The following is a 27,806-nucleotide window of genomic DNA, read 5'->3' on the forward strand; positions in this document are numbered from 1 at the left end:
AGCCATAATGCAGAGCAGACTGAATTTTTCAGATAACAGCAAGGCTTGTTTCAGGTTGCACCTCTCTCATCTAAGTCCATGCTGGTTTTGACCTATGAAGCTTCGTGGACTACCTTTCCCCATATATGAAGCTACACAGACTCTGAGATCAGCATCTTGTTGGTGGCAAAGAAGAGAGAGAGAGAGAGAGAGAGAATTCCTCAGATGACAAGATCAAGATTTGGGACAAGTACTATTTGGTAAAAGAACCCCAGCAGAGAGTGTGGCTGGGGGAAGGGTGGGCAGAAAGGGAGCAGCAGTGGAGGCAGTCCATCTGCTGTGGGGTGGGGGGGACAATGCAATGCCTCTGTGTGTAGCCCCCTCACAGCCCTTTGCAAGCCAGAGTCTGCCCCTCCGGCAGCCACCCAGGTCTTCTTTGGCAATGGCAAATGGCTTTGCCCCCTCAATGGTGTTGCGGTCAGCAATGGTGACATCTTTCAGGGGTTTGTCTCGACTGTCTTTGTGTTCTCCACTTTTCTCACTACATCCATCCCTTCCAGGACTTTGCCGAAGACAACATGCTTGCCATCCAGCCATGACATCTTGACAGTGGTGATGAAGAACTGAGAGCCACTGGTGTCCTTACCAGCACTGGCCATGCTCACCAGCCAGGCCCATAGTGCTTCAGCTTGAAGTTCTCATCAGGGAAATGGTCCCCGTCGATGCTTTTACCTCCTGTTCCATCTCCCCAGGTGAAGTCTTCCCCCTGGATCATGAAGTCCTGGATCACACAGGGAAACTTGCTGCCTTTGTAGCTAAAGCCTTTCTCTCCTGTGGACAAGGCGACAAAATCCTCAACCGTCCTCAGAACTGTCTTTCCAAAAAGGCCGAGGACAACTCACCCCACATCTTCATCCTCAATCTGCACGGCCATGACCTTGGGCCCCTTCTTGCGCTCCTCCACATGAGCAGCCGGGAAAAGCAGCAGCAGCAGCAGAGAGCCGCCCAGGCCCAGCAAGGCCAGGACCGCCAGCAGCTTCCTCTTCCTACCCCCGCAGCCCCAGCAGCGCCAACCCAGCCACAGTGCCCGCCAGGCAGCCAGCATCTGCCCTCTTCCCTTCTCTCTCTAAGTTCATTCCAAATTTCCCCTCTTTCACTAACATAGAAAAAGATCATATATTTGGTTAAGCTAAAAATTGGTTTACTTACAAACTCTCCAAATGTCAGGTCCATGTGTTCATACATGAGTCAGAAAACACAGGCAGTAAAGCTTGGCTTAGTTACAGTGGTGAAAGTTCCTAAATTATTGGTATATGGGCACAAGAAAGGCTTGCTAAAGCCATGGAATCTGAGCTTGGAGCTCAGGCCTCTTTACACGCTGAGCTTCTCAGGTGAACAATAGGCTTGGTTACTTTCCTCTCAAGGAGCAGGTGATGTGGCAGGTCAGTTTATGGAATTAATCTGTCCATGCATTCATTAGACATAAGCATTTTGGTTATAGGAGGCCCTTCTCTTTGTGTCGCATCTGAGAGATATTCAGAGGTTGGCAACGAGAGAAAGAGCCTTTTCTGCAGTTGTCTCCCATTTAAAGAAGATTCCTGTGGAATGCTTTCCCCACGAAGGCCTGCCTTTGACATCTTTCCAGCACCAGGCAAAGAAGTTTTAGTTCTCATGGACATTTGGACAGCATTGATTGCCAAGCATTTGGTGATTACTAGTGTTCATCCTGCGTGGAATTTTCCTATTTTTAATTATTTTTCTTCGACTGAACACTTGTAGAAGTCTGCATTGATATTTTATTACAGTGGTACCTTTTGGTTCCCAAATGCTGAAAACCTGGAAGTAAGTACAGTGGTGCCTCGCAAGACGAAATCAATTCGTTCCGCGAGTTTTTTCGTCTAGCGAATTTTTCGCCTTGCGAAGCACGGTGTCGGGAAAGTTTTGGAAAAGCTTCAGAAATCACCAAAGTCTTCAAAAACCTCAAAAAAGGCTACCACACCGCGTTCTATGAGTCGCTCCTCGAAGTCAAGTCGCAACTGTATTAACGGTGTTAAGAAAAAGGAAACAAACTTGCAAGACGTTTTCGTCTTGAGAAGCAAGCCCATAGGGAAATTCGTCTTGCGAAGCAGCTCAAAAAACGCAAAACCCTTTCGTCTAGCGAGTTTTTTGTCTTGCGAGGCATTCGTCTTGCGGGGCACCACTGTATTCCAGTTTTCAAACGTTTTTCAGAAGCCGAACATCCGAAGCGGCTGTCAGCTATTGTTTCCAGGGCACCTGCACCAATCAGAAGCTGCACCTTGGTTTTCGGAAGTCAAACAGACTTCTGGAACCAATTAAGTTTGGTGCTTTGGTTTTTGCTATTTATTTTGCATTTTTCTTTTTGAGGTTTCTTCGGTTAATTTGTTTTAGTGACTGTGTGGAACCCAGTTCAGCTACTGATTGATTGCGTGACTGCAGAAGGGGTTAAAAGCCCCCCATCCAAACATTGACTATCATCAGTGCAGGTAAGGGAAAAAATAATTTTAATTTTTATCATCTACAATACTGTCATATTCATTTTATAGTACAGTACATTGATTATTGCTTTCATTTTATGGATCAGTGGTCTTGTTAAATAGTAACATTCATGTTAAATTGCTGTTTTAGGAGTTGCTTTTAAAAGTCTGGAACTGATTAATGCGTTTTACATTACTTTCTATGGGAAAGTGCACCTTGGTTTTGGAACGTTTTGGTTTTGGAACAGACTTCCGGAGCGGATTAAGTCTGAGAACCAAGGTACCACTGTGCTGTAAATCACTTTAGGATACCTCTAGATGCATGACATTATATGTAAATATAATAAACTCTCTGTGGTGCAAGGGGTTAGTCTGGCTGTTAACCGGAAAGCTGGTGGTTTGAACCCACTCAGGGACATTTCTGGGCAGGATTCCTGCACTACAGGGGGTTGGACTGGATGACCCTCGGAGTCCCTTCCAACTCTATAATTCTACAATTCTGATCCAACTAAACCACTGGGGAAAAGAAACAAAAATTGTAGGAATTTTTTAAAAACCCAGCCATAATTGGATTTCTCAGGTCCCTTGAGAAGCAGAGAGCAGAAGTGAAGAGTAACATGGCAGCAGCGGCAGCAGCCGTTAAGAGGAGCAAAGTTTGTTAAGAAGTATTTTAAGAAGCCAAGACGGATGAATGAATCTGTCAGTTTCTGTTTCTCTTCTCATTTTTTCCAATCTTACCTTCTGTTCTCCACATTTCTGCATCAGTTTGCATTTTCTTTTTTTAAAAAAAGATTCATCATGAAAATTCATCAGCATTAAATGCAAATTTCTCCTAAAGTACCTATTTATGTATGCATTTCCCCATCTTGCAAGAAATTTCCTGTAATATTATGCATTAGTGTATGTTGTTTTTACTAACATATGCATTATGTACACACATTTTCCCAATGTAGACATTTTTGTACATTTGCAAGAATTGACCTGTGCTACAAAATGTGGATAAGTGCGAATTTTAAAGGACAACTGCTCTTCACTTTGCACACGGCTTTGGGAAGTGTGAATTTGTTGAGGCTTGCCAGTGTTGAATTCCTCCTTCATTCCTTAAGCGACAGCAGTGACTTCTCCTCTCCTCCCTCTCTTCTACCCAAAGAGCTCCTTCTTCAGAGCCAGGCATTTGGGCCACAAGAGGATAAAAAAAAATATTAATAAGGTAAAGGTGGGAGATAAGAACTTGCTGAGTAAACTATTGGAGTTGGGATGCAGGAGGGGGAGGTGTGGGGAAGTCAAGGAAAGTGGTTAAGAAATTAGGGATTCGAAATTATAGGTGTGTGTTTTTGTGTTTGTATGTTTGTGTTGTGTATTGTCTGTGTGTGTGTAAATTTGGAAAATTCAATAAAAATTTTTTATATATATATAAAAAAGAGTGTCTGTGCTGCTCTGCCACCTCCGCTCTGCCACAGCAGCCCCCGGGCCCTTTCTCAGAGAGGAAATCCCCCCAGGGGGCCTAGAGGAAGCAACTCAAGCTGGAAGGGCTTCCCACAACATCTGTGTCCCTGCCAGGGGCCTGGTGCTTCGATCGCCACTTGCGCGTTGCCAAAAGGGAGGGCAAAAAAGGACACTGATTTGCATACACTCAGAAATAAATTACTATTATTTAACTAGAAACCCAATTCACCTTGGGGTGGCTCTGGCCAGTTGACTGCCATGCCCGCCTGCTCAGTTGGGTGTTGGGGTGCTGCTAAGCGTGGAAGGGCAATGCCAAACCCTCCCTGCCCTTCTATCTCATGGAAGCGGACTTGGAACGGGCAGCCCTTCAACCAAAGAACAGTCCTCTGCAAATTAGGGTGCACAGCCACCCTCACGGGGAGACTGGTGGGAGTCCTAAGCAAAGAACGGGACAGAAGTGTGAGAGGCTGTTATATGTTGTATATATTATATGTTAACCAACCAAAGCATGAGGCCAGTTTTCATTTCTGTATTCTGAAACCCGTTCCATTTAGCTGATCTGGTGGGAACCATGCTATTATATCGAGAGAACACTATTCTCTTTATACTGAGAATCCCCTTTATAATCTAACCACGTTTAAAACGGTTTTTAAAAATCCCCACTTTGTGACTCAAACAAAGCCAGCAAAAACATCAAATGGGCTTGTTAAAAAAACAGTTTTATGAAAGGCAGCATAAACAGGTAAGAAATGACTGATCAAAGCTGCCAAATTCTGAGCTGCAGCAAAGGAAGCAAAATGGGGTGTGGAAGAACCTGGGTTAATGTTAGGTCACACGACTCCATCTGACATTCTTCCAAGTGCTACAGGCTGCTGATTCCCATCATGCAAAGACAGAGTTTAATCTCCATGGGAGAATTTCACATCTCACGAATCTCAGTCTTTATTCTGCCCAGGGCATATGCCAGATTTAAGGCTGCCAATACACCAGGAAAAAATACCCCACTGGTTCTGGTTCTGTGCTTTGAATAACAGATTAACCTCCAGAATCATCAGGAAGAACTTTCTGACAGTAAGAGCTGTTTGACCCTGGTCTCCCTTGGGAGACTGTGGACTCTCCTTCCTTGGAGGTTTTTAAGCAGAGGTTGGGTGGCCATCTGCCATGGATGCTTTAGCTGAGTTTCCTGCACTGCAGGGGGTTGGACTAGATGACCCCTGGGGTCCCTTCCAACTCTACAACTCTATGATTCCATGATTCTAAGAGCCTGGTTGCTGGTTCAGGCCAATGGTCCTTGTAGCTCAGGATCCTCTTCTCACAGTGACCACCCAGATCCCTTCGAGAAGCCCACAAGTCACACCTAAGTGTAACAGCAGCACCCTCCCCACTTGGGACCCCCACAACTGGGATTCAGAGGCACACTGTGGGCAGCCAGGACAAGGAGGGGGCAGTCCATTCTTCCTGAATTTGGGGGGAGACTGAGCCTGAAGCTGGAGGGTACCGTCCAGCGGGCAGATGTGTAAACATTAATCAACTGGATTACTTTTCCTGGTATGGAAATTAAGTTACTGGGCGAGAGCCCAGCTGCAGCTGCTTAATGTTGTCATTTCTGGTGCCAGTTAAAGGCCAGGATCTGGCCCAAATAAGAAAAGGTGGCAACCCACGGCAGAGAATGTGCAATGCTCAAGACTTAGCAGCCCATAGAAGGTCAGATTTATCTTCATAAGCGGTTCCATGGGGATGTTCTCCTGCACAAGCCTAACTGAAATGAACCAGAACTACACAGGAGCCTTCCCTGATTTTAATTTGCTTCCCTAAATTGCTATTAAAAATGAATACATCTAAGAACAGATTGAAAAGGTCTGAGTCGCTTCTGTGCCTTGAGCTGCAGAAATCAGTGAGTGAACTTTCTCCAGAATGAAGATAAGTATTACTGCCTGTTAAGTGAATGCAGCTTAAATTACTGTTAAAGTAACAGAAGCAGGGGGCTTGTAAAAAAAGAAGAGGAGAAAGTTGGTAACCCTGTCCAGATTTGCACCAAGAGTTGCGGCCTTTTTTATTGACTCTGGTCATCTTCTACTTCTGACACCCAGAAATTTAAGAGGTGAAACTTTCCGTTTTCTCATGATCTCCTAGCAAATTAAAGCTTACCAAACTACGGTATGAAAGGCACCAGAACAGGGATAATAGAATTGTCGTGTCAGAAGGGACCACGAGGGTCATCTAGCCCAGCCCCCAGAGTGCTGGGGTAATTCAATCAGATGAGTGGCATACAAATACATTATTATTATTATTATTATTATTATTATTATTATTATTATTACTATTATTACTATTATTACTATTATTATTATTATTGGAATCTTTTGTCCAATGTGGGGCTTGAAGCTACAACCTTGAGATTGAGAGTCTCATACTGTACTCTACCAGCTGAGCAGAAACCATAAAAAAGGTTGGCAACCCAATATGAGTGGGTTTTAAAGTAAGCAAAGGCAAATTTGCACCACCCCCACCCCCAAACCCCTCCCAGTCTTGCCTTGGGCCTTCCGGGCCCATAACTGAAAGGAGAGCATCCATTTGACTCATCAGGAGTTTCAGAGGGGAACTTGCCCCCTTTGATACCAAAAACATGCTTTCTTCACACACTGGGGGGTTTGACTCAAATCAGAGTGCCTAGTCAGAGTGAAAGAGAAATTTCATTTGCAAATAACCACAGATTTCAACCCTGCTCGAAATTAGAGGAAGGAAGACCAAATATTTACAGGAGGGTTTCTGTGTGGCTGTCGAGGTTGCCAGCTTTTCCAGGCAGGGCTTGTGTCTGTGTTTAACAGCTGCCCATTAGGATGGAAATAAGTATCTCCCTGCTCCCCCCTCTACACTGGAGCGTAAAGATGTAACGATGGACAGGGATTTATTCCAGGCAGCTGTTAATGGCACAGGAGCACGGCCTGAAGAAGATGTTGGTAACAGCTGAAGGCCTGATTTCTCGGTGCATACACACGACCTGCACCTCTCCGTGGATTTTTTAGTTGTCCGCTTTTCAAACAGCCCATTTTTGCATCTTTAGCAGTGCCTTGATTTGCAGACAATAGCAATAGAGAGTATTTATCTCCAAAATGGGCGATATTTCCCCCTGAGGAGTTATGGGATTACTTGGGGGGCACTGAGGCAAGGGGGCATCGGGGGGGCACTGTAATTTGCTATGCTTTGAAAAGCTGGCATCAGTAGATCAAGTTCATCAATTTTGTTGAGTTTTAATAAATGCAATTAATTGTTGCTGTTCTGAATTTTACAGTTGTACCTCAGGTTACAGACGCTTCAGGTTACAGACTCCGCTAACCCAGAAATATTACCTCAAGTTAAGAACAGAAATTGCGTGGCGGCAGCGGGAGGCCCCATTAGCTAAAGTGGTGCTTCAGGTTAAGAACAGTTTCAGGTTAAGAACAGACCTCCAGAACGAATAAAGTTCTTAACCTGAGGCACCACTGTATTGTGTTATTATCTTCCTTAGTGGGTCATGCAAACTGCTATTCTGAATGCTTTTTATAGGGTAGGGGGCATCGGGGATGAGTTTATAGAACCAAGAGGGTGATGGACCGAAAAGGTTTGGGAACCACTGATTCATCAGAATGCTGTGAAAAGCTTGCCTGGCTAGTTTTGACATATCAAGCTGCAGTTAAAGGCACAAGAGCAGAGCGGTGAAGGTTTCTGGTCAGCTGGCAACCTGGCCTACTCCTCCAACACCGGTGCCTCACCATTGCAATACTGCTATTTGCTTAGGTTTGCAAAGTGCCTTAGTCTTCTACTTCAAAAACAACAAATAAAAAATAAATAAAAATTTAAAAATTGCATTAACGGCTTGCATGTTTTATCTACGTATCTCACTGACTCATGAATCACTTTTCTGTTAAATAACATTCTGAAAGCACACCATCACCCACACAGTTTGCAGATGGAAAGACTGAGGCTGAGAGAAAGCAGTTTGTCCAGCAAATTCAGAGCAGAAGTGAAATTTGAACCCAGGACTCCCTGGTTCCCACGGCTGAGTGTGCCAGATTTTGAAGTCAGCCCTGAAGCTGCACCTTCAGCAGCCAGTGGGCCAGCTGTAACAAGGGGTGATGAAACATGGGGAAATTATTCACCAGCTGATCTCTGTGAAATTTGGCTTTCATGACGTACTTTCTGCTTCCATCCCCTACATTATCTGCTCTCTTTTTATTTGGAAAATATAACCTCTGTACTGCTCCTGTTTTGCAACTTTGATTATGTTTTTGTTTGTTTGCATTTTTTATTTTACATTAGTTTTAAAAACAAACTTCAAAAGAAATTAATAGGGAAATGTGTAGACATCTTGCAAGTGAATCAGGATGAATGCTCATGATTATATAACCACACCACAAAAGAAATCACAACAATAAAGGCTGGATTACGGCATTTATAGGCTGTTACTATTTTGGGGTGGGATTTGATCACATCCCAGCAAATTCAGGTTGTACAATTATAGCTCTTGAGCAGCAAACCCACTTCCCCAAAAAGACCAGAGTTTTTGCAATAAGGAAAAGGAGATGAAAATGCACACATTTTGCATTCATGCATTCACAATGTGCGGCAGATTTCACACTCAAAGAAACAGCCACCACTGATCTCTATAAGACAAGCAGGAGTGCTCATAAATTTGAATCCATCTCACGCTGGGGAGTTTCCTGCTAGATTGTGCTCCAGGTTAATTAGCATGGGGGGGGGGTTGTGTGTGTCCTGTTTGGATTTTCAGACCCTGAAACATGCCAGAGCTGACTCTTCTCCTATAAGCGGTTATGTTTCATTTTGAGCTTAGACAACTATAGCTGTTTCCCTCAGAGGAAGCGGTCACACGAACTGTGTTTTAAACCTGAAACTATTAATGACAACCGAAAAGCACATTTTGGTCTCTCACTGTACTGGCCAAGACCACAAACATGAAACTTAAACTAATAATAATCTCATAATAATATGCAATGCTAGAGAGAGCGAAGAACAGCCATGCTGTTGAGTTTTTCTTGTACTATTTTCAACCCTTGTTTCTATAAAGATAGCAAAGGGGAAGTTCCAGAGCCCAGAATAAGCGGGATATTAAGCATCAGCACCACCAAGCTCGGAAATCTGGAGCCCGGCTACACTGCTCTCTTCCTCCAATGCAGATTACATTTCCCCATAATGTGCTCCTGGAAAGCTGGGCTGAATTCCTCTGGCAACTGCTTTGCTTGCGGACTCTGCCTCCCTCTGGTGGCAAAGAGCTCAATAACTTGGCTGACAGAAATTAAACTGACAGACACAGGAGGCTGCGGGCAAAATATAGCAGCTGAAGGTGAAGAAGATCAACGTAGCATTTTTTACATATTGGTGTGTGTACTGGTGCTTCTGGTGAAAGTCTGAAAGCATCTTTGCTGTTCTGGAATATTACACCTATATTTTAATAGCCTGGAGTAAGCAACAAAATAAAGACACAGTTCTGAATGCCCGGGGAAAGTCCACTGTTATCAGTGGCTATTGCTTAGTGCCAGTGTCGTTATAAATAATTCCTTTGCTCCCTCCCTCACCCTGCCCACTTCCAGGAGCAGTCTTCCCAAATATTTGCAATTTGGGAAATATTTGCAGTTTTGGAATTTGTAAATATTTCCCAAATTCCATAATGCCTCGCAAGACGGAAAACTCGCTAGACGAAAGAGTTTTCCATTTTGGAGGTGCTTCGCAAAACAAATCTCCTATGGGCTTGCTTCGCAAGACGAAAATGTCTTGCGAGTTCCTGCGGGGTTTCCCCCCCCCCCTTTTTCTAAGCCGCTAAGCCGCTTATCAGCTGATCCGATAAGCCGATAAGCCGCTAAAAGCTGCTAAAAGACGCTAATAGCGCTAATCCGCTAATCCGTCAATGGGCTTGCTTCGCAAGATGAAAAACCGCTAGACGAAGAGAATCACAGAACGGATTCTTTTCGTCTTGCGAGGCACCACTGTAGTAGCCTTGGGTCATGGGCGCATTATTGGATCCCAACAGTGGGGAAGGCATAAATTGCCCCCTCCTGGCCCACAAATCTGCACGGGGAGGGGTACACTGTGTTCTGAGGAAAAAACCCTACTCCTTTCCCCTTATGGGGTACCCAAGGGCCCATACAGAGCCCTTTTGTAGGTTCTCAATTGCTGGGAGAAAATAACCAGAGAATATTGAGAAGCAAAGCAGCTAGTAAGCCTGATCTTTATTAAAGCTGTTGCAACAGGGTGCTCCCCCCCACACACACAAACAGGAGGGGGGAGGGACCCCCAACCATGTGCACAAGCCCTTATACAGTGGTACCTCTGGATGCGAACAGGATCCCTTCCGGAGCCCCGGTCGCATCCTGAATAGAACGTAAGACGCGTCTGCGCGTGCGTGAGTTGCGTTTTGCTGCTTCTGCGCATGCACGTGACGTCATTTTGAGAGTCTGTGCATGTGTGAACAGTGAAACCCGGAAGTAACGCACTCCGTTACTTCCGGGTCGCCGCGGAGCGTAACTTGAAAACGCTCAACCTGAAGCACATTTAACCCGAGGTATGACTGTATAGACATTTTAAATGGCTCGTCCTTGAGCCCAAGACCACCCCCCCCCCAAATACATCATATATACGTCACAGAAGAGGCGGTCTACAGCAGAAAACCTGTCTTCCCGCGTCCCTTGATTTTATATATATATAAGGTCTTATAATTTTTATAACAACTGGCTATGTGCATATCAACAAATGTGCTAATTAAAAGGGTGGAAATGCATTTGAAGAGGACCATTTGACCCAAAAACTAAAATCTAAAACATGTCAGGGAGCCTCCAGACCACGGCCCAAAGGTGGGGTGCAGCGCTGTTTCAGCTGGACTCCTCGTCCCTTCTGCCTGGCCCTGCCTTCTCGCCATCCCAGCAGCGATAGAGTGGGTGAGCTTCATTGCTCTGAGAGAGCTGTGCTGGAGCTGGGAGTGGAAGCTCCTCCTGGCAGCTCCTCCAGGCCCCTTGGCTTCTTGGACCGTCTCCTCTTCAGATGCGCGACCAAAAGATGGCAGGAAGAAGGCAGGCTGGTAGCTTGCCTCCAATAGGTCCTTTCACAAAAAGAAACGCCCCCTCCACCATAGGCATAGCCAGGATTGATGTTGGGGGGCGAGCTTTATGTTAGGGGGAGCAAAACTGAGCTATCTGCAAAGCAATTGGTCAGTTAGTTAAGTATTTGAATTATTACCGTATTTTTTGCTCTATAAGACGCACCAGACCACAAGACACACCTAGTTTTTGGAGGAAGAAAACAAGGAAAAAAATATTCTGAATCTCAGAAGCCAGAACAGCAAGAGGGATCACTGCGCAGTGAAAGCAGCAATCCCTCTTGCTGTTCTGGCTTCTGGGATAGCTGCGCAGCCTTGCATTCGCTCCATAAGACGCACACACATTTCCCCTTTTTAGGAGGGAAAAAGTGAGTCTTATAGAGCAAAAAATACGCTACTTGATTGAGGGATGGCAGCTGCTCTCTATATTGGATTTCTCCTCTGCTCTTTGCTCTAGATTTCCCACTTCCAATTTCAATAGGTCTATTTCTGCCAGATTGCCTAGAACCAGCATCAGAGTTTCATTCAAGGTGTTGGCCACAATGTTAAGTTGTGAATCAACTTTCTCAAACTGCGGCTAGTCAGTTTTGTGCCTTTTGTTATGTGGCCTTTACCTCACCCAATATCCTTCTTGGTTCTCCACCTGACAGCTCAGTCGCACTCCCATTGGTTGCTTTGTCTCCTGATAGTCTAGACCAGTGTTCCCCAACCTTGGGCCTCCAGCTGTTTTTGGACTACAACTCCCATCATCCCTCGCTAGCAAGACCAGTGGTCAAGGATGATGGGAATTGTAGTCCAAAAACAGCTGGAGGCCCAAGGTTGGGGAATAGCTGGAGGGCCAAGTTTGGCCATGCCTGGTCTAGGGCTTTTGGCTGCACTTCCTTGTGTCTGGGCTGTATCCCCAACTCAAAAATATAATTTTAAAATAAATCCTTTGAAATCTTGCTCCCTATTTACATGCAGAGACTTAGGACTAACCTGCCATTAAGACTAGTAGCAGGCTGAACCCCTGAATGTCTTAGAACTCTATGACTCTTGCAAGAGCAAGGCACTTTATCTTGGGATGCTGCTGGGGGAGAGAACAGTCACTTTCAGACCTAAATGATGTGCCACCAACTGCATTCTTGCAGTTTTGGGGTGAAATCCAAAAGGCATCAATTGCCTAGTATGGGGGGGGGGGGACCATAATCACACTAATCTAATAATGTGTTGCTCTTCAAAGGTATTTCTATTGTCTGGTGCATCAGGAAGGTCCCTCTGAATCCAATGTTGAGGACCCCCCCCCCCAAGGGCTCTGGGTTGACACCTGATGAAGAATTGTTGGAACTGTCAGAGGAGGAGGTGGACGCAACAGCAATTTTAGTTGCAATCTGTGAAAATTGGGGGGGGGGGTCAGTGAGGCTGCCTTTCTCAAAAGCCATTTATTTCTGCTAAGTGCAGGTTCAGTTTCCAGTTTCCAATGAGAACTCTGGCCACTGAGAGCAAATGACTATTATCAGTTTCATTTTCTAACTAAAGAACGCTGACTGATTCACTCAGGAGAAACCAGCTGTATTCCTGGAAATGCAGTTAGAGGTGGAGGGATCCAGTCCAACAGATATGGGCATGAGCAGCACAAGTCAGGCCAGTTTCCAAAACAAAAATTCAAAATAGCATCACTGCCTGGGGGATGAAATATATTAATAACCAGAATCACTGGCAATATATTGCCAAATCTTGTGCTGTGCCTGCTGCAATCATGCCTGTTTTCCAGGGAGGTTTCCAAGCTCTAAATCTAACTGCAGTTGGGAGACAGAAAATCAGTTTAGGCTGTAATCCTAATCCCACTAGCAAAACCCATGGAAGAAGACTTATTTGAAAGAAGGCGTTCCAAGGGGTTGGTGAAACCAGCCCCTTCCCTTCTCGCACATGGCATTTCTTTTCAGGGGAGGGGACGCCAACAGAGTTCCTTGCCAAGGGCACCTGCTTTTGCCAAGCTGGTTTTGGACAACAACTCCTGACAACCCCAGCTATATATCCAATGGTCAGGGATGATGGGAGTCATAGACCAAACCATCCAGAAGGCAACAGCTTGGGGGAAAGCTGATTTAGCCCTGGTAACAGCAACAACATCAATAATTTTATTATTTATACCCTGCCCATCTGGCTGGGTTTTCCCAGCCACTCTGGGCGCCTCCCAGGAGAATAGTAAAAACACCATCAAACATCAAAAACTTCCCTAAACAGATGTCTTCTAAAAGTCAGATAGTTTTGGTATTCTAACTGTGCTAACTTATCATAGGAGATACAAGGTTTATTTACACAGATGTACAGGCTGAGAATAAGATGGAAGGCTCACAGTATCCAACAGATCCATTGCCCCATCAGATTTATTGGAGGGTCTCCAAAGACTCAGGTTAGGATTCTGCACAGAAAGCAGGTCAGAACTCTCTCTTTCAAAACCAGTTTCAGGTCTGCCAGTCATTTTATTTTCTTCCATGCACAGACACATGGATGATATCAGCCCGGAGAGGGAAGAAAGAGTCCTTCCAAAAGGCTCTCTGGCCCTTGGCTCCTCAGGCAACAAATCCCCTGTATTTGGCCAACTCTTTAGTTATGTAAAGGTTCTTCCTCCCAACAAATGAGCCGGGCTAATCTTGTTCAACCAATTTGACTTCATTGGTGGTTTTGTTTTACAACCATAATCACAGGGTTGAGGGAGCTCCCCCCCCCCCAAGAAAAACCCCACACTTATGTAGTCCAACACCCAACATTACATTTCTATGTAATGCACTTTGTGAGGTTCACCTAAAAACCAGAATATAAATATCTTAATAAATAACCTACACTCAACAAGTCTTAAAGAGACAGTGTTCAGTTCCTAAAATGTGAACAGCTTGGATTACTGTAACATGCCCTACATGGAGCTGCCTTTCAAAAGAGCTCAGAAACTTCAACTGGCTCAAAGCTGCCGCCAGATTGCCAACTGGGGCTGGTTATAGAGAGCAGATGACTCCCTTGCTACAACCGTTCTGCTGGCTACCAGTTGGCTTCCAGGCACAATTCAAACTGTGCTGGTTATGACCTATAAGCCCTGCACTGCTTATGTCTAGGCTACCTGACCAACCATATCCCCTCATACAAACCTGCCTGGGTTCTGAGATCTGCACGGGAGGCCCTTCTCTCAGTCTCACCCACCTCACAGGCATGCTTGGTGGGGATGTGGGAGGGGGCCTTCTCAGTGGCTGCTCCCAGACCCTGGAAATCCCTCCTGGGAAAGGCTAAATTGGCTCCCTCTTTGTTATCCATCCACCTGCAGGTAAAGTCCTTCTCATTCCAGCAGGCTATTGGGAACTGATTGTTTTTAATGAAAGGGCTGGTGCTCAGCTGTTTTTACTGTAATTATTGGTATGTTTAAAACAGTGTCTGTGTGTGTATTATAAAATTTACACATGCATGCAAACAAACACACATACTACTAGTAATAGCACCACCACTACTACTACTAATAATAATAATAGGTGTATGGGTGTAGGGGAGAGGTAGTACCTTTGGATGGGGAGACATCATGCTCTTTCTCTTGCTGTTCGTCCATCTTTGGTCCCCACCCTTCACTCAGCTCTCGCCTGTGGCTGCTAGAAGCTGTCAGAGAGCAGCCACACCCCAGGAACAAGTGAGGGGAGCTGATGGGTCTCCAATCCTCAGTGAGTTAGAGACTTCCCCTGGGTGTGAAGACAGGCTCTGGCAGATTGAGCAGACAAGACCAATGCAAGGCCAAGAGTGGGTCCAACAGGCAAGAAGGCGGTTTCTACATGAGCTGTAGAGGTAACTGAGGGGCAGATGGGGCTCGTCCACCTGCGAAGGTAGCCCATCTAGGAGAAGGAAGAATCTGACCCCAAACCTCCACTGCCTTGCAGTATATCTTTGGGAGAATAAAAGTCTGAGGAATAAACTCTACACAAATCCAGAGTGGAGTCCCCAAGACGGTTGGATGATGTCTTGTATGCCTCCTTCCAACAACTCCTGCACCAAACTGGTGCTAAATGTATTGCTCTGCTTTCCATTGTACCACAACAGCAAGGCTGAGAGGGGGGCTTGGCATCTGGGCAGCCCAGGACCACAACACACACTGCCCAGTGTTGTGCATTGCGGAAAGTCACTTCAGTGCTACTAATATAGCAGTCTGACTTCACCCCTGGAGGCACACTCCATTGTCCCTTGAGAGAGAGAGTTGCAAAGAACAACAACAGACCACTTGCATTCCTGGAAATAGCATCACCTGCACTGGGCATAGGCTGTTCAGAAATAGATAGACTGGAGATAAGCATCTCATTGCCATATATTCTGCAATTTGCAGTGTGTAAGAGAAGCTTTTAAATAAGTTGTTAGAGAGCCAGTGACTGTACTGCAGGTGGGCAGGTCAAGATCCAGTTTCACTTTACAGAGCATGCATCTACCGTGTGCGTGACTATCTTTTTGAACTCTCCCGTAACTATAATTACAGACTGTAAGTGTTACTGTATGTCTCTGAGATGTTGCTGTTTCACATACATTAAAGAGAAGCAACCAGGGTCATTGGAAATTGCACAACAGATGTAAAGAAACAGAAACTGTTATAGTTGTCTGGTGAGCACACACGAATCTAATGTATAACCACCAAGAGGCACCACTAGATTCTAAAAGGACTTGGGGCAGTGTGCATTTGCTAACATATGTATCTTTAAATTACAAGTATTTATCTGTCGGCCAATTAATGTGATAGGTGGTTAGGGACTCAGCACTCTGTATGCACTTTGTAAGCAAAGTGTGTGAAGAAGCTTTGGCCCTTCAGTGGTTGTTGGACCATGTTTCCCAGCATCCTCAGCCATTAGTCATGGAACCCAATAACATCTGGAGGATCAAAGGTTAGCCACCTCTGGCCTAAAGCAACATGTAGGAATAGGGATGGGGTGGGCAGAGTCAATTCACTTCACATTTCAATGTGAACCTACCAAATTCACAGTTTCCAAAACAGTCTTCCTTCACGCAGCACAGAGTTGAACTGTGGAACATCCTTCCACAGGAGGCAGTAATGCCACCAACTCAAATGGCTTTAAAAGAGGATTAAGCAAATTTTTGGAGAGAGGGCTATTAATGGCTACTAGCCACAAATGGCTGCACTCTGACTCCATTGCGAGAAGCAGTGGGCCTCTGAATTCCAGTTGCTGGACACCACAAGGGCTCCTGTGCTCCCATGGGCATCTGGTTGGCCACTGCAAGAACAGAATGCTGGACTAATACAATACAATACAATACAATACAATACAATACAATACAATACAATACAATACAATACAATACAATACAATACAATACAATATAGTGGTACCTTGGTTTACGAACTTAATTCGTTCCGGAAGTCCATTCTTAAACCAAGGCGTGCTTTCCCATAGAAAGTAATGGAAAATGGATTAATCCGTTCCAGACTATGAAAAACAACCCCTGAAATGGCAATTTAATATGAATTTTACCATCTAATGAGACCATTGATCCATAAAATGAAGGCAATAATCAATGTACTGTACTATAAAATAAAAAATACAGTAGATGACACAAATTAAAATTATTATTTTTTCTTACCTGCACTGATGATAGTCATTGTTTGGATGGGGGGCTTTTATCCATTTCTGCAGTCACACAATCAATCAACCAGTAGCAAAACTGGGTCCATGGGGTCACGAAGAGTCAAACACGACTAAACGACTAAACAATAACAACAAGTGTTGCATGGGTGCTCGGGACTCAACAGCCGACAGACTCAACAGGAAGCCTCTGATTAGCAGCAGGGGATTCAATTTACAAATGGAACACACTTAACAGGAAGCTTCCAAGGCAAAGTTCACAAACCAAAACACCTTCTTCCGGGTTTGCAGCATTCTTATTCCAAGTTGTTCATAAACTAAGCTGGGTTACACCAGCCACTCTGGGTGGCTTCCAACACAGATAAAAACATAATAAAACATAAAACATTAATAGCAAGAATCTGATCCAATATAAAAAAGTCACAATAACTTTAAAATAAACAACTTAAAGGACTATTCAATAATCCATTAGAATCTAATAGTAAAGAGTAGAATGAAAAGTCATAATAATGAAACAGTTTACACTTATCAATTACAATAAAGAATTAAAGAATCAATTACAACCAAAAAATATGCAAAACCATATAAAAGGATGAAATTGAGAAACTAGGACACACAAATTATAAAATTATTTCTTTTGTATATCCCTAGAGGGGTCCCTGCCCTGATACAGAGGGCTCTATGTAGTGTCCGTATGCCTTTAGTACATGAGCCCAGCCAGGCCTGTGCAGGGAGGGCAGCCGGATACACTGGCCCCAGACCTCGGAGTGCTAAGCTGGCCAGGGGCCCCAGGGCCCGGTCAGAATTGGCTGTCCTGCCCCAGGCCTCCCAGCTGACCAGGGACTCCTGCCATAGGTCCCAGGCAAGCTCTGCATGGGCCAACATGTAACAAAACAAAGCCATCTTTTCAAAATCACGTCTTCAGTTTTTTCAATGCAGTTCTGCAGCCGAGTAACGTGTACACAAATGCAAATGCAATGGTAAAGAGAACATAAAAACACCTGTATTGAGAAGAGATAACATGCATAAGTGCATTTTATATGGGGAAATTGCTTTCAAAAATGTATATATTTGTGAAAATTGCATAGAAACGTGTTCTGCACAGAAGCATATTTAGAGAAATTTGCACTAAAATGCTGATGAATTGTCATAAAGACTTTTTTAAAAAAAAAAAAAATCTTATGTGGAAATGTGGAGAACTGAATTTCATACTGGAAAAATGAGAAACTAAGAGAAACCGAAATTGTCATATTTGCCCACAGCTTTATACGAATGCTAAGTAATATTAAGATTTGACAATGGAAGCTAGCAAGTACACTGAAACAGTGCAAAGTAAATGGACTGGGTCAACAGGAAAGAGGAAAGGGTGGAGTCTTGCTAGCTTGGGCTGGAAGCCAGGGCTCAGAAGTCAGGGGTGTGGTCCTGGGGGTTTGGCCCTGGCTCAAGTTACGTCCGCACACACAATATCCTGGAAATCCCCCTAGCACAAAGCAAAGTGCATCTTGTGATAATGTGAAGGGAAACCGCACACAAGCCCCACACTTCCATGATTAATGTTTAACTCCCGGGAGTGCCCCAGGCAACTCAGTAAGAACAGCTCGCGTCCCTGGCATGGCAACATAAACTCCAGCCTATCCCCCAGCGAGCAGCACCAAAGTCTTCAGCCTGAGGAACAGCAGCCTCCTGGCAGTGATGGGTGCCTGCCTTCGCCCCTTGGAGGGTAAGAACTGGCTGGGGGTTTTGAGGACGGGCCCTGGGTGAAAAGGCAAAGGTCTTCTGGTGGGTCAAGGTCCCCTGCGCTGCAGAGTCAGGTGATGGAGGACCCACCAGGTCTGGGACTGGTTTCACAGGGAACATAACTGAAGAACTCTCCCGCAGCCCTTGCTGCTCATTATGCTCAAAGGCTATGGCTGAGGTCAGGATCTGCGTCAGGGAAGAGCTCTGGAAAATGTTTTGCTTTCCAGGGCGCAGTTCTAAGGAAAATGTTCAAAAGATCAAATGTGCCTCTGAATGTACGCATCACTGTGTGCATCTCCCTCAGCACTGAGGAATTAATGTATGGAATTCACTGCCACAAGATGTGGTGGCAGCCACTGAACTACAGTGTTTTTAAAAAATTGATGTTGGTTTATATATATTAGCAACTATGCCTTAATATTTTGTAATATTTTGTTTAAATTGTCTGTTGTTGCTTCAGTTTTCTGTACACTGCTTAGAGATCATTTAAATATATTAAGTGGTAAAGGAATTAAATAATCAATCAATCAATCAATCAATCAATCATGTGTACTCCATTATGTAAAGACATCTGAGCTGGCTGCTCCAAGCCCTTTTTGCAAATTTTCACCACTTTGAAACTAACCTAAGTTTTGCTGCCTGTGATTTCTTAATGCTGTATGGAAAAGCACATGAAACTGACCTTTGAAGAGTTTGTAAATAAGCCATTTTAAACTTACCAAATGTCTGGTCTTTTTCTATGTTAAGTCGAAGAGGGAACTTGGGAAGGAATATTTTAAAGGTCTAACAGCTTATATTTCCACGCCTTACTTTGCTGCAGGTTTTGTGTCTACTGGGGTTCTCTCACCCTGAAACCTGAATCTTGGCATCCAGTGAAATTTTTTATACATCATTTTTCCTCTCTCAATCAACATATATTAAATGTTTATGGGGATGGTGTGGGGGTGGTTTTGGAGGTTGTTATATGATAAAAATTCTCCAAAAGTCAATCTTGAACAAAGCATGCCATTCATTGCTCCTCTGCCAAAATCTCTACTTTGAATGGTCTCCAAGACCACATTTATTTTCTCACTGAAACTCGCGATAAGAACTTAATCATGAATGTTCTTTGAGTCTAGTGTAGCAGAGTGTTCCTCTAATGGAGAGCAGGGGCTTTGAGCTGGGAATCCTCTTGTGTGGACCTTACTTTAGGCATATCATGTGGGTTCTTGGTGGCCCCAGCAGGATGCGCCCCAGCAAAACCCCCCACTGGGCACCAGCACTACAGCCTTTTCCCAGGCATTTTATGGCACGTGATTGGCTGTTTCTTATTCACCACCAATTTATGGTTCGTTTTGGTTAACTAATTATAGTGTTAACTTTGCTAATTTTTACGGGGCACAGTGATTTAAGGAAAAGATGAATAAATTGGTGCTTTGGGCTTTAAAAACCTCCTGGTAGTGTGCTATATGGGAGATTTTGTGCATGAGTTGGATACAGAATGAGCTGTTGTTTAAGATTGTTGGTAAAGGGATATTTTGTACATGAAGAGGATACTGATATCTACTTTGGGCTTTTATATGTGCTTGCTGTCAGTTTCTGAGGTTGCAAGAGACACCATAGCTGACAGCAGCCTCTAAGAAGCTTTAACCTCTGGCCAAAGTCGCTAAGCGTCCACCTCAGCCAAATTCACTCACAACCCAGCCCAACTACTGGGTGTAATCTGCCTCTGACTCCCAAAGCTCCTCGCGTTATACTTCTGGCTGCTTGGACAGTTCAGTTGATTTTAGAAACCTGCTTGCATAAGCTGTTCTGGTAAGCCCTCCTTAGATAGGGAGCCACTGGCTCCCTTCTGATCTTCACCAGCAAAACCTTAACCCACTAAGGATGAATTTGCTTAATACTCAGGTCTCATCTATCCATTTTCACCCCAGTTTTCTGTGGTCTCCCAACAGTTAACTCCCAACTGACATTTCCAACTGGCAGCCAAACAGAGTCCATTGTTTCACAGACCAATAAAGATGAATTTTCTTAACCAAGCCTCCTATAAATATTAAAAAAGCAATAATCTCCTCTCCCCACCTGTGAAACAGGCCTGCAACCCAGTAATAGACAAGGTCTCAAACTTTTACATTTTCACCCCAGAAATCTTTTCCAAACCACAAAGCATAGACAGAGTGACGCACACACAGCATTTCCTCAGAGAGCACAAGGTGGCTCACACTCGCCCTCTCCATTTCCCCCTCCGAACGCTCCTGGGAGGCGGATTGGCCCGAGAGAGAGTGCCTGAGCCAAATTCATCCAGCTTGCTTCATGATTAAGTGGGAATTTGAACCCTGCTCAACTTTTAGTTTTCTTTTAAAGAAATATTTTTACCAGATCCACTCTGGCTCTCCAAGATGATAACAAGCGAATTTACCACACATGTCAATAAAACATAACTGTGTTAATTTATTCACAGACCACTAGCCACATATAACAATCTAATGACTGTCAAACACCTAAGATCATTTAAAGAGAAAGAGTCAGAAAACAATTATAGATTGTCTAAGGAAAAGGCAATATGCAGAAATATTTTTCCTCAAGGTTCAGGATTTCTCCTCCTGTCCCTCTGCGCCCTGTCATTTCAGGGCACCCAGTGGCCCCTCTCGGAACAATAAAGGATTGTGGCCATGATGTTCTGATAACAGTAACCGCCAACTGCTCAAATGACATCCGGGATCAGGGAATGAAAGAGAAGCTGTTTTCTTCGTAAACTATAGCCCATTTTCACATACAGTTTAGCTCAAAAGCAAACCACCCTCGTGAAGGTGGTTAGGCAGAGCAATGGTGGCAGGACCAATGAAACTTCGCTCTAAATTGGCTGAATGGATTTATGTGTGAGGAGGCAAGCACAGGCTCATCAGATGAGGCCAGGTGATCATGAAATGGACTTCATGCCTACATGATTTTAGGGGTATACAAAGTTCAGGGCCTTTTTTCAGCCGGAACGTGCCAGAACTCAGTCTTGGCACCTCTCAGGTGGGCGCCATTGCCATTATAAGGGAACAAGGGAGGTGCTCATAGTGAGTTCCAGCACCTCTTTTTCTTAAAGAAAATAGCACTGACAAAGTTGATATCTAAGCTTGGAGCTTATTTAGCTATACAAAATATTTCTGTACCACGACAGGCGGCAGGAGTTCAGCTGGGAGCCAGTTGTGGGGGTGCCTGGTTGTGCCCCTCTCAGGATTTTGCACCCAGGGCCACCCCCCCCAGCTACGCCACTGCACACAGTTTACCAATGCCTGTGAATTAAATGCATTAGCCTGAGATATTTGGAGTCCAGTTGTCCTATAGTAGCATATAATTGATCAACTTTTTGTACTTGATATATTTTGGCATAGCTGAATCCAGTTTAACAAACTGGAGTATTTATGTTCTATATATACCTGATGTAAAACTTCAGCGTCTATAGGGAAGTTATTTTTGCAAATGATATTTCTAGTTGCTTAAACAAAAAACCACAAACCTGCCTATGGTTCAGTCATTAGAAGAACTGTTGCCTCTTGGAGACGGAGGGATTTACGGAGGGGTTTCAGTTTCGTATGCAGGAGATGTTACTACAAGCATGATAAATGGAAAGCAAACCCAACCAGGATCTGCTTGTGGCCTCTGCACATCTTGTCCTGCCGGTAGTGACACCTAGTGGTGGTCTCATATTTTGCGGGATCTTGAGCCACATGCTAAGTCTGCTTCTTTGCGGTAGAGAAAGTCAGAGCAGAACTTGGATGTCATTATTAAAAGCACAGTGTCTACGTAGCATTGGGCACAGAATTCTGCTTCCTGAGAATCCTGCCATGATGACTGTGGAGATGAGCGGCGCTTCTCAGAATTCCTGTTAATGACGCCATGAGACCTTTTGCAAGGAAAGTGCATGCTAAACTGTAGCATGCACCCATATAATTTTATTAATCATGGTGTCTCTTATTGTTAAGTTGTGGGTGAACATATCAGACGACACAGCGATTCTTCAAACAGCTCTTGTTTATTCACAGGCCATAACAGAACTGAACTGAAGGGTTCAGCCAACCTGCTTATATAGAGCTTCGCTAGAACGCAACAGTAACCATTTTCTGTAACTATCCAATCACTGAACGTCACCTTCGATCCCTTATTTGCATATGTGGACCTGAACTATCTACAGTATCCCCCTGCTGGCCCAGGGTGAGAACTTCAGTACATAACACTTATGTCTCCCACAGGTCCAGATGGCGCAAGCCAGCCTCCCAGTGATCCCCTCTTTTTCCACCCTTACCTCAAAGGCTCCCAGGTCATCATGGACGAGTCCCACTGCATAGCGAGCAGAGCAGCCACGTTCTGCAACGGCATTGTCTTCTCCAGCCGGCCTATTGAACTTTATGAGAAGGTGACTTTGAAAATCTTAAAGGAAGAGAGCAGGTGGTGTGGAGGCCTAAGGGTGGGCTTCACTTGGGAGGATCCGTCCCTCGTTGAGCCCAGTGTGCTGCCTCCATATTCTTGCCCAGACCTGGTAAAGCAAGGGAAGTGTCGTGCTGCTGTCTTACCGGAAGAATATGAAGCAGAAGGCACCATTGTCAGCTTCTGGGTGGACAACCAAGGTTCTGTTTTCTGCAGCACCAATGAGAAGTCAGAAGGTTTCCTGGTGGCAGATGGCGTCTTGGTCACAAGGCCTCTCTGGGCTATTGTGGACATCTATGGAAGGACCAAGGCAGTCCAGCTTTTGGGTAAGCAACTGAAGCATCTAAACTCAGGGGTGGGGGAATCTTGTGGGCCACATTCCCTCACAGGCAGCCTTCTGGGGACCACAGGCTGGTAATGAGTTGGACCAGAAGCACAAAGTGGGTGGGGTAATAGTTGTGACTGTTTCCATGCAGCAGCCTACATCTCAGCCATACAAAAGGTCAAGATTTCTCTACCCACCCTTCTCTCCACCCATTATCGCTGTTCAAATATGCTTTCCAGCTGGGGAAAGCCCTTGAGCACGGTGTGTGGTGTGGCCTGGCAAGAAGGCAGGGCTGTTGATGGGTAGGCAGCATCCTAAAGTCTCTCTCGTTCCCTTCCAGGTCCCTCCAGCCTACCAACCAATGCTGATGGGCTCAGCCTTCTTCAACAGAGTGGTGAGTATTTGGAAAAGCTGTGAGTTGCCCTCAATTTCCTCTCATTATTTTCTTTTAGCCCAGGAAACCTTCCCAGGGCACTTCACTGCCAGTGCAAATTTCACTTTTATTGTTTTGGTTTTTGTTTTGAAAAAATTGGCTTCAATGGAGCTGCAATTTTGTATTTTATACTTTGTATTTTGTCTTATTGGTCCATTGACCATAATAAACATCTAACTATCTAAATAGATACTACAAAAAGACACCATACATTTTTGTGTGTTTTTTTTCTCAAAAGGGCACAGACCTTGCAGAGGCCACCTTTAGAATTCCCTATCACAGTGGTTTTCAACCTTTTTGAGTCCATGGCTCCCTTAACCAACCACATTCTTTGTTTGGCTCTGCTGTGGAAGCCACTTACCCGTACACGGGGGTTCCGTTACAGGGTGTGCATAAGTGGGGATTTGCCCATTCCGCCCTGCCCCTTGTCAGCGCCCTTTTTGTCGTCCTTGTAAGTGGGAGCGCACTGCTCCCTAGGGCCAAGCTGACGCACTCCATGTGCCAGCCACAGCCTACCTTCCCCCAAATCAGCGCACACATGGTGTGGTGGGGAGTGGAGAGGGAAAATGAGATTAAGATCCAAAGTAGAAATACTATGTTATTGCAGGGAAGGAATAACACACAGGCAAAAATGGTCCTTCCCTGACACATTCTCCCTGTCCCCATAAAGCTGGGTGACTGTTAAAGATCAGGGGGGTTGGCTGGGGGGAGAGGTGGAGAAGAAGAGAGGGTGGGATGTTGGGGGTAGCAGGACAGGGAAACACAGAAGACACTCCTCACTTTCAGGGTTATTTTTGAATCTCTCCTTACGTGTCCAGGAATACAAACCATCAAGCTACTTTGCTATTTTCTTACATTTCTCAAGCCCTCTGTGTAAAACTAAGGAACTGTTAGTTATTAAGCTGGGAAGGGTTTTTGTTTGGGGGGGGGGGAGAGATATTAAGAAGATATGCAGTCATGAAAAAGTGTTTCCCCACTTTCTTACTGCTGTTTTATTTTGGGAAGATAATGGTTTGCAAGTTAAAGCTGTCTGCTCCTCTGAATGTTCCTCAGAGAAAGGCAGAGAGATATGGACTGCAAGCTAATGAGTGGGTGGTCCCTCAGGGCTCCCCTCGACATTTCCCAAGTCACCCCAGGGTGCCACAGCACACTGGTTAAAAACCAGTGCTCAATCATATAAAGACATTGGGATGAGCCAACTACGGGTGGAGGATAAATTCTGTTCTGTTCACATTTTATTGTAAATCTACCCAATTCACACTTCCTGAAACAACACGGGAGCCAGTGCACAGCTACCCTTCAAAATTTGTGCAGTTCTCCAACCTCCAAAAAAGTGTTTTAAATGCACAAGCCACTCACCAACCCCCACCAGCTCCCCCTGGACTCACTCACTCTAGTCCAGTAGCTGAATCAGGAACAAATTAATTATTATTAATAAATGCAGCTGAAAACAAGATGGCTGTGTGGACAGTGAGTGCAACAAGGCAAAGTACTGTCAAAACTTTGTCTCTCTAGCAACATTCCCTCCATCCTCAGAGAACAGAAATAGCATGTGATAAGTCCAAAGGCTACTGCTGCTTCCTCACCTGGCTAGGCTAGGCTCCTTGTGCACAAAAAGAGGCTCCCATGGACATGTGCAGAGTGCCATTCCCTCCCCCATTGGGTAAAGGGTAGTCAGTGGCGGGAGAGCCAGGCAGGCAGAGCAGAGGCTCAGGCAGAGCTTGTTCTTCTGCTCATTTCTGGCTGCTGTCATTCTGATCACCCCCTACTGGTGCTCATCTAGTACAGAGAGAAAAGTTGGTGAGTTCTCAGGACTCATTATTATTTTTTAAAAATTGCAAACTGATGTGGAAACATGACAAACTGAAGCTAAGCTTGCGAAACCAAAATTGACCGACTTGTCCATATTAAAGCCTGTTCACCCCCCCCCTTTGTGGTTAAATAGCATAAGTAGGAAGAAGAGTGTGCTGAAGAAGTATTTCTATGTTTCTTATTCCGTGTCTTTTGTATGAAATACAGAGTCCACCTGTGGGGATTTCCATGCCTTTCCTGAGGAATGTGCTGTATGCTTCGGGCAGAAAGCCAACACGATGATGCTTCCTTGCTCTCATGCCAACTTCTGCGCCCACTGCTCCCTGAAAATTTTCCATACCACCAGTCGCTGCCCATTGTGCCGGCAGGAAGTGAAGAAAATTATTCCCATCTCTGTTTTGGCAGAAGGAGAGAGCCCAGAAGTCTGGCCGGAATAAGCAAAGAATAGCCAGCCCCTGTGGTGACAAAAGTATGCACTATCAAAGCTCCTGAAATACAGTATTTCAAATCTTGATGGGAACCCGCCGAGGTGGAGAAGACAAAGGCTGACTTTAAAGAGAGATGCACAACGAAGAGATCACTGTGGCAGAAAAGATGTGCTGCTGAGATCTTTCTCACTCTCTCCATGGCCCGAGAGGGAGGTGTATAAAAAGGACTCTCCATAATAAGACACTTTTGCCTTTAAAAAGCAGAGAACCATGGTGCTAGATTTAGAACAGTGACATCTAAATTCAACAGTAGGACTGAAACATGTTAAGGAGAAAGTGAGGGATCAAGCAGATGCTGAAAATATCCAAAGTGGGAGTGGAGACTGTACTGGGAGCAAAGTGAATTAGCCACCTTTATTAGCCACCCATTTCAGCAGTAATTTTCTCTCCCAAGCAGTCTCAGTGTTACAGTTTAACCAAAGCCATTGTAAACTGCTTTTCATGCACACCTTAATCTTATCTCACAGCCATGCAAAAAGTGTTTGTCTTTTAGGCTGTTAGATAGGAACAAGCAGATGGCAGGTAAACCAAGGCAGGTGCAAAGTTTATGTCTGTTGAGAGAGAGATTCTCCAAACAGGGCAAAATGGATGGAGTGTTGAAGGAGCAGGAGAAACACAACTCTATCATGAACTGAACAAATGATAGGAGTCAAAAGTGTTGGGAAGCTGGTTAGGAGATTCCAAAAGGGGCAGGGTCACATGGGCAGTAGGAGGAGCATAAAGCAGCCTTCTGCCCTCCAGATGTTTTGTAGTGCAATGCCCATCAAGCCAAGGGGTGGCTGGGGCTGGTGAGGCTGTGGAGTTGTCTGGAGGGCACCAGGTTGGAGAAGCCTTGCAGAATCCATTATATCAGCAGAGGAACAGGAAGCCCTGAGAAGCCTGCTGTCTTTCCTGCTGTTTCGTGGAATGGGAAATTCCCTTTCCAGAAAGAGGCCCAAGACCTCATCATTCGAGTAGGAAACACAGGGGTGATTCTGTTGTGCTTTATTCATTTGAGATCAGTCTACCCGTTTTGCCCCAGGAGAGACCATGAAAATAGCAATGATAATTCACCTTGTTGAGAGGAAAGGGGGTGGGAGCAGGGATGAGAGAACCACATGGACAATGACTGTGGCTACAGGTTTCCAGATTTTTTCTGGCCCCGCTCTTGTGCCTTTAACAAGTCTGAAATGCAGAAAACCAGCAGGTTAAGCTTTTTCTTATTGATAAAAGAAATGATGGGCCAAACGTCATTTGCTAAATTTCTGTCAGCCTACTTTTAAAGATAGGTATAGAACAAAGTCACCTCGCCACCTTTTGTTTCTTGTTCTTTTAAGCCTTGCGTTCAGTGACAAGCCTAGGTAGGTGCCATCTTTTTAAACTATTAGTTTTGTCATCCAACTCTGTCCTTGAGACAAGACATTAGGCCAACCAAAAGGTCACTAAATCCTGAAAACCCAGAAGCTTGCACAGGAACTCTTCATGGGGCCAGATGGGAGTGGTGGAGGGGAGAGTCCCAAGAGGCTGAAGAGAGAAAACTTTGTTGGCCAACGGCGAGGCTGTGAAGCCTGCAAAGCAGGGAAAGGTAGCACGTTCCAGTGAGGCAGCTTGAGTGACCAGGCAGGTATCAGACAATAACTAACAATGCTTGATTACCTATCTGAAAATACAAGAACTGCTCCATATCCAGGGCTGTCTGCATCTGTTAGCTGCTATTATTCCGCAGGTACTACTGGTTTTCATCATTCCACTTTATGTATTTGTTTTTATATATTTTTCTATGCCTTTGCAAACTATTTTCCTTTATATAATAAAAACATTTTCTATAAAATTATGTGCATTTCTTTTGTTGTAGGTTGGTTCAACTGTGTGGGGAATAGTCTCATATTTATAGGCACAGGGGTTTTGTGCCAATCCAATTCTGTACTGTACTGTACCGATTTAAAGAAACTAACAGAAAGAAGAGTCTCATGCAACACAACCAAAAGGTCTCTGTCATCCAGCATTCTTTTCCACTTATGCCCAGATGT

General features: G+C 44.7%; 1 protein-coding gene and 1 pseudogene across 3 annotated transcripts; one reads left to right on the forward strand and one right to left on the reverse strand.

The window, feature by feature from the left end:
• Positions 1–213: 213 nt before the first annotated feature.
• LOC310711126 (peptidyl-prolyl cis-trans isomerase B-like) lies at positions 214–1,084 on the reverse strand (annotated as a pseudogene). Its single transcript has one exon. The product of its transcript is annotated as a peptidyl-prolyl cis-trans isomerase B-like (transcript).
• A 17,034-nt stretch (positions 1,085–18,118) lies between these two features.
• On the forward strand, positions 18,119–27,563 carry NEURL3 (neuralized E3 ubiquitin protein ligase 3). Of its 2 annotated transcripts, XR_014528114.1 has the most exons (5): positions 18,119–18,327; positions 22,565–23,065; positions 23,405–23,458; positions 25,517–26,392; positions 26,464–27,563. XR_014528114.1 is itself a non-coding variant. In XM_083511399.1 (4 exons), exons 1-4 carry the CDS (start codon positions 18,300–18,302, stop codon positions 25,744–25,746), a joined length of 813 nt encoding a protein of 270 aa, XP_083367525.1. In that variant the 5' UTR covers positions 18,119–18,299; the 3' UTR covers positions 25,747–27,563. The 2 variants fall into 2 exon arrangements, 1 of the variants encoding a protein (XP_083367525.1); XM_083511399.1 differs by having other exon boundaries at positions 25,517–27,563.
• The last annotated feature ends 243 nt before the right edge of the window (positions 27,564–27,806 follow it).

The sequence above is a fragment of the Podarcis liolepis genome, assembly GCF_965112155.1.
Source record: "Podarcis liolepis genome assembly, chromosome: 7".
Lineage (NCBI taxonomy): Eukaryota > Metazoa > Chordata > Lepidosauria > Squamata > Lacertidae > Podarcis > Podarcis liolepis.